The sequence below is a fragment of the Streptopelia decaocto genome (genome assembly GCF_964273445.1).
Source record: "Streptopelia decaocto genome assembly, chromosome: 18".
Lineage (NCBI taxonomy): Eukaryota > Metazoa > Chordata > Aves > Columbiformes > Columbidae > Streptopelia > Streptopelia decaocto.
The window spans coordinates 7,010,856-7,020,114 of NC_138673.1; the positions used below are offsets into that span (position 1 = coordinate 7,010,856).

General features: G+C 57.5%; 1 protein-coding gene across 3 annotated transcripts; it reads right to left on the minus strand.

Annotated features, from left to right (window-relative positions):
* Positions 1–104: 104 nt before the first annotated feature.
* On the minus strand, positions 105–6,929 carry ERAL1 (Era like 12S mitochondrial rRNA chaperone 1). Of its 3 annotated transcripts, none has more exons than XM_082068694.1 (11): positions 6,367–6,929; positions 4,526–4,678; positions 4,297–4,424; positions 4,124–4,201; positions 3,908–3,954; positions 3,500–3,561; positions 2,933–3,045; positions 2,145–2,492; positions 1,489–1,638; positions 1,125–1,205; positions 105–855 (listed from the first exon to the last, which is right to left on the minus strand). In XM_082068694.1, the coding sequence occupies exons 1-11, from the start codon at positions 6,440–6,442 to the stop codon at positions 733–735; spliced, it is 1,359 nt and encodes a 452-aa protein (XP_081924820.1). In that variant the 5' UTR covers positions 6,443–6,929; the 3' UTR covers positions 105–732. The 3 variants fall into 3 exon arrangements, with proteins under 3 accessions (XP_081924820.1, XP_081924819.1, XP_081924818.1); XM_082068693.1 differs by lacking the exon at positions 6,367–6,929 and adding an exon at positions 5,366–5,538; XM_082068692.1 differs by lacking the exon at positions 6,367–6,929 and adding an exon at positions 5,366–5,530 and having other exon boundaries at positions 4,526–4,699.
* Positions 6,930–9,259: the final 2,330 nt, after the last annotated feature.

Here is a 9,259-nt window from a genome sequence, read left to right on the forward strand (position 1 = left end):
GGAAGACAGGAAAGTGTTCTGGTTTTAGTTGGAATAGAACGGGTGGAAGGTGGCGGCGCTGGGGTGTCGCTGACAGGGAGGAAAAAGGAGATGAGAACAATCGCTTGTGCTGGGACCTCGTTTTATTGCAAGGAAAATACAGAAGTGGGACAGAAGCGTTCGAGGGACCGCGGCATCTTCTGCTCACGGGAAACAGAGCAGGAGAGCACACAGCTCCGGTGGCTTCCGAGCCTGATTTCAGGGGATCTTGTATTCGTGAGGGTTGAATCCTTCAGCAGCTCAGACACAGGCAGGTAAAACATCTCTGTGATGTTGCACCAGAGAGGGACGGTGGGCAGAGGATTTGCTGGGTGGGTTTGGGCTCCAGGCAGGAGCAGGGTCCCCAGCAGACCCCACCAGATCTCCCCGTCTAACTGCCAGGGCAGCAGTTTGGGGCCACCGCGCTCTGGGATGTTCATTTATAACCCAGAATTCTGGCAAGAATGTGCTCCCAGCACTTGAGCACAGCGATGTACGGAGATTAAATTCCCACTCTGGGCTTCTCTTCAGCTGCAACAGCCAGTTTGGGCCATTTTCACAAAGAATAATATATTCTACTTCAGCCCGCTACATCAACTCCATCATCCTTTGTTTCTGGACTGAACAAAGGTGCCAAGATACCCATAGGGGAACACAGGACCAGGTTCTCCACGTGACCAGAGAGCTCAAGGGTAGTTACAACATACACAGAGTTCAACTCTTCACCTCCACCTGGAGCCTCAAGCGGACATCACACAGGAAAACGTTCATCAGGTCCTGGCCAGCCTCCTGGACAATCCTGCTGATGACCTTCCCTCCTCTTCCAATCAACATCGTCTGCACGAAAACCCAGAAAGAAAAATCACCATGCTCATCCTTGTATCACCCAAATAAACAAGAGTGTAGCCACAAGCAATTAAAGGGGATAGAGCAGTTGGAGAAATCCCAAAAATCAAACCGTGGGCAACTTCAGAAAGGTGCAAACTGCTCCAAATCAGCCTGTGATCGTGTCAGGAGACCCCACAGATAAGGGAGAGGGGATCACAGCAACGACATGGAACCTCCTTTCATCCTCCCCAGCGCTCCGTCTCTCTTCTGTTACTCACCATGTGAGACTTCCTTGGGACTAAGAGCTTCTGCGCAATGAGGAGCTCCCCGCTCGGTCCTTCCTCCCACATCTCAGTCACCTGGAACAGCACACACTCAGTAGTTCTGCAAAGCGCCTCAGGAACAGCAAATGCTGCTGCCTCAGAGGTGACAGCTCAGCTCCCAGACACAAACACACAAAGGTGGCCCCTTCAAACACCCAAAGGTTCTCCCAGCACCTGACACGTGAGTTCCAAGTCACCCTACGGGGCCTGTAAAGCATCTGGCAGATTTCACAAATTCAAACAAAGGGATTCTCAGCACATGGTCTGATATTTCCAATAAAACAGCTGAAAGGCAAGTCTGCTTGTACACTCTTCCCACCTGAATCACACTGTAGGGCACTTCCAGGGGCAGGTACTCCAAGATCTTCTCCCTGATGATGTTATTGCAGATCTCTTGAGGCGACTGGCTGGTCAAGACGCCGCTGTGAAACTCCCAGGCGCCTGGCTTGGCTTGCAGCAGGAGGTACCGCTGTGAGCACAGAACACACAGCGCACCCGTCAGCCGTCACGTACCGCGCTCACGGTGCCACCAGCCCCTGCGCTCATCTCGCAGCGAGTCACTACAAGGACTCTGCTGCTCATCAGGAATCAGGGCAGTAGTTCAGTATCTCTGGTGGGCAAAGGAGAAAGGGAAGCTTCTGAAACTCAAATCCTGCCAGAGGGTCCTACCTCCCTAGAGCTGTTTGCATGAGTTATAAAAGCCCACAGTGTCCTTGGAGCTGAAAGATAATGCTTCATCACTATAAACAGGCTGCTGTTTGGAGAGCCCTAAGTAGGAGTTTTGTACAGAAAACTCCAGAGATACCGTACAGACGTACTCCACATCAACAGGTGACACCTCTCCTGAATCCAGGCCAAGAACAGCAGCTCTGCCACCTCCTCACAGGTGATGAGGCTCAGCACGAAGTACCGGGGTCCCACAAGAGTAAGATCACAGCAGTCTCAGAGCACACCAGAAGTTCAGACCACAGTTACCTTGAGCGTATCCACCTCCTCCCCATGGAGAGCTGCCAGCATGAAGATCTCCTGGAAGAACGGCCAGCCTTTCATGTTTTTTAGATCTCTGGGTCCATAGTGCTTTGGCTGTTGCGCTTCTTCTGTCCCAAGGCGGGACTTGGAAGCCCTCGCATCACTGCTGTTGTCCCAGGTGTTGTCCCCCTTCTCAGGGGGAGAAGCCTGAGTGATTTGCACAGGAGACTTTGCTGAAGACCTGGAATTATCTTTAAATGCAGAACTCACTTCCAGTTTCTTTCCGTTTACAATTCCCTCTGTCAGCTCAGTTACTAGTTCCAGCAGGATGAACTTATTCTTTAGCAGATCCACCTAATGGGAGAGAGGGAGGTGTCAGGAGTTTGTCCTAAATGAGGTTGGCAGCTGGGCCCTGGATCTGGAGGAACCAGAATAAACCACCCAGAGGAGGCAGCTGCTGCGGGACGAGGCTTCTGTGACAGAACCAGACAGTTTTCTAAGCAGAGGCCAAACCAGAGCGTGTCGGCAGTTCCTGCATAGTTTGTCCAAACATTGTCAGTTTGACACCAAACCCAGCTCCTGTTCTCAGGCTGATTTCAATCCCAATCTGCAGCATGTAGCTTCAGGGATACACACACAGACACTTAAATATACGGGAGTAGAGAGGGAAACTGGCGTCTTTTAACACACTCAGACTCAGGGACCTGAAAACACGTCGCTGCTGATGCCGGGTACTGTCTGATGACACCAGCGTAATGTTCTGCAGGGGCAGAAAGAACAAGCTCCTCGTTTACCTTGTTCAGAACCAGGACACTGGGGATTTCGGGAAACTGAGACAGACACTTCAGCACCTCGTTGCTCAGAGAGTTTCGCGTCCAGTGATCGGACACATCCACCAAAACCAGAACTGCCAGAAAAGAGTGAGGGAAATATAACGAACCCATATTTTCCCAAATGTTAATTTTCAGCTTCTCTACGGTCTGTGGTCACTTTCCTCCTGCCACTACTACTCTTTCTTCTACAGAAGGGGACGCGGATAGAACTAAAAAGGAGCATTTTAATTCATAAAACAATAAAATGCAGTTTACACCTGTCATCCCAACAACACCACACATGCTAAAACTCAACATCCAAGTCCAATTATCAACCCAAGCTGCGTCCCCTCAGCACTAGGCAATTCTTATCCCCTCCTCAGCTCAGTATTTCAAACCTTTTCACTGCCCTTCCCTCCTCCCTCCCAGTTCGTGCTCCCAGGGCTGCCTGTGCTGCCCAGTGAACATCACAATACCACAGCTACAAGGCTGTAAACTTCTGTGGCAGATAAAAGCTTTGCCTTGATCCAAGAGGAGCTGAGTACCCACCTAAATCTGCGTGTTTCATGGTGTCCCACGGGTCTGTCAGCATGGCTTCTTCTAATTTATGTCTGAAAGACAAACATGAGTGAGTAAGCCAGACACACTCAATCACAACTGTCTTGCTTCCCCTCAAAGGGGGAGAAAACCAGAGTTTTCATCATCCCAGCTGACACAAAACTGCTTTACGGGCTGTAACACCCCTTGTTACATGCACAATCAAAGATAAAAGAGATTCCACAGGCTCTCCATGCTACTGAAATAGCAACAAAACTAAGTTCAGAGACCAAAACAAGGTTAAAAACATACATTCCTGTCACTCCTATTTTACAAACTCGGCACAGTGAAAATCACTCTCTGGTTTTATCGAACCTCGACAGACACAACCCCCAACTCTGCCCACAGCCGTGGTGATACCTTTTGGCTTTAAAGGGACTAGTGAGGCCAGGTGTATCCAGAATGATCTAGAAAGAGGAAAGACAGGTCTTGTAAGTTTGTCTGCAGTTACTGGCCAGGCCGAAACTGATATTTGCACAACTAGAAGTTGACCCCATGGGATACAAATTATAAAAAGCTGCACTTTCTGGTTAACACTCGCCACTGGCGCAGGCGGGAGCAGGTCTGGAGACTCACCAGCTGCGTGTCCTCGTGTGTGACGACACCCCGGGCTTTGCACCGGGTTGTGTGCACTTTCTGAGAGACAGGGAAAACCTGTAAGAAATTAAACACATACACATTACACTGCCATAATATGCCAAAAAAAAGCAACTCAGCTGCCTGAACACTTTGCTGCAGCCCAGTTTTACCTTTCTGCCCAAGAGCTGGTTAGAGAGCGTGGACTTCCCAGCATTGGGTGCACCGATGATGGCGATTCTTAAAACCTTGGGGTTCTGGGGCTGGTCAGGCCGACTCTGTAACAGCCGATCTTGCTCCTCTGCCGGAGGAAAGAAGGAGCTTGGACGCTGCTAAACCCCACAGCGCGTCAGGACCGTCCATCCCAGCGCAGGGACCCGGGTGGCAGCCGGTATCACTCACCTTTGCTGGTGGCAACGGGTGGTGGGTGCTGGCCCAGGGCCTCACTTGGCTTCTCGCTGGGGATGCCCAGGATGCTGCCCAGCGCGGAGCCGCTGCCGCTCCAGCGGGCTGGGATCGCGGTGACCCATGGGGCGCAGCTCACCGGGACACGGGCTGGAAGGGCAGCAGCACGTGCTACATGTAAGGAACATTTAAGGAAGGAACGTTGCTTTTACAAAACTGGGGACCTGGCACCTGACCCCAGCCAGGGAGAAGGACTGAGAGACAGACTATGAATCCTTAATGTAAAAGTCTCTTTGAACTAATTCTGGAATACATACTGATATCTGTATTTGAAAAGTTCATCTAGGGGGAAGATTAGCCAAAGAGCCAGGAATCCATATTCTAAATAGATCGATAAGGGGAAGGGGGTTGTTACAATTAGATGAATGAAATATGTAAACACTGGGTAGTCTGTAAACCCTGCAGTACCCAACAGAGGAGGGGAACTGCAGCTGGGATTTGGGGGGGATTTAAGCAGGGGCTTTTTGCCCTATTCCGTGTGCCTGCCTTTAGGTAGAACACCTGATCTTGCAAAACCGTTATTAAAATACGCTTTGCTGAGAGATCCTGCCAAGGTCTATTATATTTGCAAATTGTTTCCTACACTACATACACCGAAACCGCCCCAAAATCGAGCCGTCCCCTTTCTGCCCTCCCTGCAGCCCCCGGGCAGCGCTGCCCCCTCCCCAAGGCCCCGCTCCGCAGCGGCCCCGCCACCCGGCTGCCGCACAGACGCGCCCCGCGGCTGCCCCGGCCGCCCCCGGAGCGAGGCCGCGGCCCCGGCCGCGCCCGCCCCACCTGTGCCCAGCAGGAGCGGCCCCGCCGCGGCGGCTCCGGCAGCCCAGCGCACGGCCCGGGCCGCCACCGAGCGCAGCGCCGCGGGCGCCGCCATGTTGCCCCGCGGGGCAGGCTGGGAGCGCCAGCGCCGCCCGCCCTCATTGGCGCGAAGCGGGGGAGCGTAGAGAGGAAGCGGGTGGGACCAGCGCGCCGCTCCCCGCCGCAGGGGGTTGTGGGGAGGAAGCGGGTGGGCTGGGCTGGCGTGGGCGGGGCGATGGGCGGGAAGGAGAGAGCGCCCCCTGCCGGCCCCGCCGCGCGGCGCAGAGCGTGATCCCAGTGTCCCCGTTGCCCCCAGTGTCCCCAGTGTCCCCAGTGCCCCCAATGCCTCAGTACCCCCAGTACCCCCAGTGTCCCCAGTGCCCCCAATGCCTCAGTAACCCCAGTGCCCCCAGTGCTCCCACTGCCCCCAGTGCCCCCAATGCTTCAGTACTCCCACTGCCCCCAGTGCCCCCAGTGCTCCCCACTGCACAGCCCAGTGAGCTCCGGTGCCCTCTGCAGTGCAGCCCAGTGTATCCCAGTGAGATCACTGTGTCCCAGTGCTCTCTGCAACACTCCCCAGTCCATCCCAGTGCACCCCAGGATGCCCAGTGCCCCCCCCCGCAGCACACCCCATGCATCCAACTACTGCCCCATGCTCCCCAGTGAGCACCAGTGCTCCCAGTTGCCCTCTTCAATGCAACCCTGTGCACCCCCAATGCTCCCCACATCTTCCCAGTCTCCCCCACAAGACATCCTGGTGCCTCCCAGTTCTCCCCGGTACCCCCTGCAACACACCCCAGTGCACTCTGGTGCCCCCTGCACCCCTGTGACCCCTACACCCCAACGTTCCCTCCCTTGCCCTGCACCCCCTGAGCCCTCCCAGTACACCCCAGTGCACCCCAGTGACCCAGCCCGGCCACTGGGCCGCCATCCCCTGGGGACACAGTGAAGAAGGACAGATGGAGTCGTGGTGTCATAACCACCTTTATTGCCCCATGTCCGACCCCCTGGCTCCATCGCTGTGTCCGCGCTGTGACATGCCGTGTCGTGCCATGTCATGCCGTGCCATGTCGTGCCATGTCAGGCCATGCCGTGTCGCGCCATGCCGTGCCGCACGCCCAGCCGTCGGCAGAACCGTTACCATTACTAAACACAGTAATGGTAACGGTTTCCCCGCCGGCCGCGGGTCCTTGGCTGCACCTGGAGCTGCCCACCCTGTCCCTCCGCTCCTGTGTCCCCTGTCCCTTCCCCGTGTCCCCCATCCCTCCGTGCCCCACGTCGTCGTGGTCCCACGTGGCGGCCGGGCCGGTCGGCGGGTGCAGCCCCGGGGAGTACATCATCTATACTGTAGTGTCTCATAGCCGACTTACAGTATACGATGATATCCTGCCCAGGGGAGCGGGCAGCGTCCCAAAGCGGGGGCCTGGGGGGCAGCTCCTGTGTGGGGGGACAGCGTGGTCAGGGAGCACAGCACCGGGGCCACCACCCCAAACCTCAGCATCCCCTCTACCCTGTCCCCCCAGTCCCACCACCCCGGAGCAGGACAGAGGTTCCCAACAGCCCCCCCAGACCAGTACCCCCCAACTCCCTCCCCTCTGGCCTCCCAGTCCTGCTGCCCCAGAGCGGGATGAAGGTTCCAAATACCGCCCCCCAGCACCCTTTTAGTCCATCCTTATCCCCCACATCCCACCACCCTGTAGCAGGACAGAAGCTCCCAACAGCCCCCCCACCCTGACACCCCCCTTCCCCTCCTTGTCAGCCCCAAATCCCAGCACCCCAGAGCAGCTCCCCAGGAGGTGGCACCTACCTATGGGGGTGGCACTGGGGCTCTGCAGGGTCTGCACCCGCCTTATAAAACCTGCTCTGCCTCATCTGCATATCTCACATCTGCCCCGCACAGCTGGACGGGGCCCCTTAACCCCTTCATGCCCGGGGGGGGCACAGCCCCAAGCAGCTCCCCCCAGCCTGGCACAGTCCATGAGGGGCTTGGGGTGGGGGGTTTTTGGGGGCCTGGCCCCCAGCCCTCCTGATTGACCCCGCCAGGATGGTCTCTCCCTATAGGTGTGGGGACCCCGAACTGGGAGCTCCCCATTGCAAACTGGTCCCCGGTCTCTGGACAGGGGCTTTGGACATGGCAGGGTGGGGGACCCATGGGGCTTGGGGAGATCATGGGGGGACATGTGGGTGCCAGGGGTCACCCCCAGATGAGGCATACACACGTGGGTGTAGGGAGCTTGTGTCCCCCAGGGTGGGTGACCCCCAAAGCGCCGTGTCCCCTGGTCATAGGTGCTCTCCTGAGGAACATGTCCCCTGGCAGCGTGTCCATCCCACCCCAAAAGGATGTGTCCCCCAGGCCTGCGTGAGCCTGGAGGGACATGTCCCCTGGGAGCATGTGTCCCCTGCCTGCGTGTCCCCACCTCAGGGGAAAGTGTCCTCGGAGGGATGGATCCCCCAGCTGTGTGTCCCCAAAGGACATGTCCCCAAGTGTGTCCCCAAGAGGGCTGTGTCACCTCATTGCACACAACACATAATTGTCCCCTGGCCACGTGTGTCCTCAAATGGCTGCAGCCCCTGGCTATGGGTATCACCCGCCTGCGCATGACCCTGGTCATACATGTCCCCCCACCATGTGTGTCCCCCCAGGGCCACGTCCCGCAGCCAGCCGTGCCACCGCGCAGGCCTGTTTGCTCCAGGACGTGTTCCTGGAACCCGCCTGCCGGGAGGTGATAACCCCCCACCCGCCCCAGCTGCGCAGGGCCGTGATAAGCAGCAGCGCCTGGCTATCAGGGACCTGGCCTGGCACGCAAGGTGTCCCCAGACCTGCTGCCACCGCTGGGTGACAGGAGCAGGGGCAGCATCACCCACGCTCCCCCCAGCCTGGCCAGGCCCTGGTGGGAGGTGGCACCGGGTCAAGCCCCAGGACCAGCCTGTCCCTGGGCAAGAGGACACTGGGACTTGGGGGCTGCAAGGGACCGACCCCTCCTGTCTGTGACCCAGAGGTGTCCTGGGGGGGCTGTAGTGCTCCCCAAACTGTAGCACTGGCACCCCAGCACCTAGAGCAGAGACAGAGGAAAAGTGTCCCCAAGAGTCCCCCAAGCCTACAGGATTGTCCCCATTGTGGCTGGTGGCTTCTCTGTACCCACCGCACCCAAAGGCAGCCCTGCTCTGGGGCTCTGCACCCCACGGGGCAGAGGTGGCCCAAGTGTCCCCCAGGCTGTCACCATGAAGCTGGTGTGGGGATCCGGGTGCCAGAGCCATCCTGCCAGCTGTGCTGCTCCGGGGCAGCGCGTCTGGCTGCAGATAACGAGCGGCCGGGGGCTGCCAAGCTGTCCCCACCCTGCCTATCTGCAGGGCCACCCTGCTGCGGGGTGCGTGTGACAGGGTCATTTGTCCTGGCCAGCCCTGGGGGACACGGAGGGTCCTGAGGGCAGGAGGGATCCACCTTTGCCCCGGGGACGGCAGCGCTGCAAGCCCCCTGTGCCAGCCCCATTGCTGCTGTCACTGCTCATGCTCATGCTCATGCTGACCCCAAGGACAGGTACCCCAGAATCACCCTGCTGTCCCCCAGTGTCCTTAAGGGTGCACGGGGCTGGGACAGGGACACCAGACCCACGGGGTGCAGGGGGACACGGGGCTGCTTGGGGCTGGCAGCAGAGCCGGGGGAAGCACAAGCTGCCGTCACCAACCATCACCTAACCTAACTCTGGCACTAAACCATGTCCATAGGAACGTTTAAATGCCTTTTAAACCCCTCCAGGGATGGTGACTCCAGCACTGCCCTGGGCAGCCTGTTCCAATGCCCCACAGCCCTTTCCATGAAGAATTTTTTCCTAATACCCAATCTAAACCTCCCCTGGTGCAACTTGAGGCCATTTC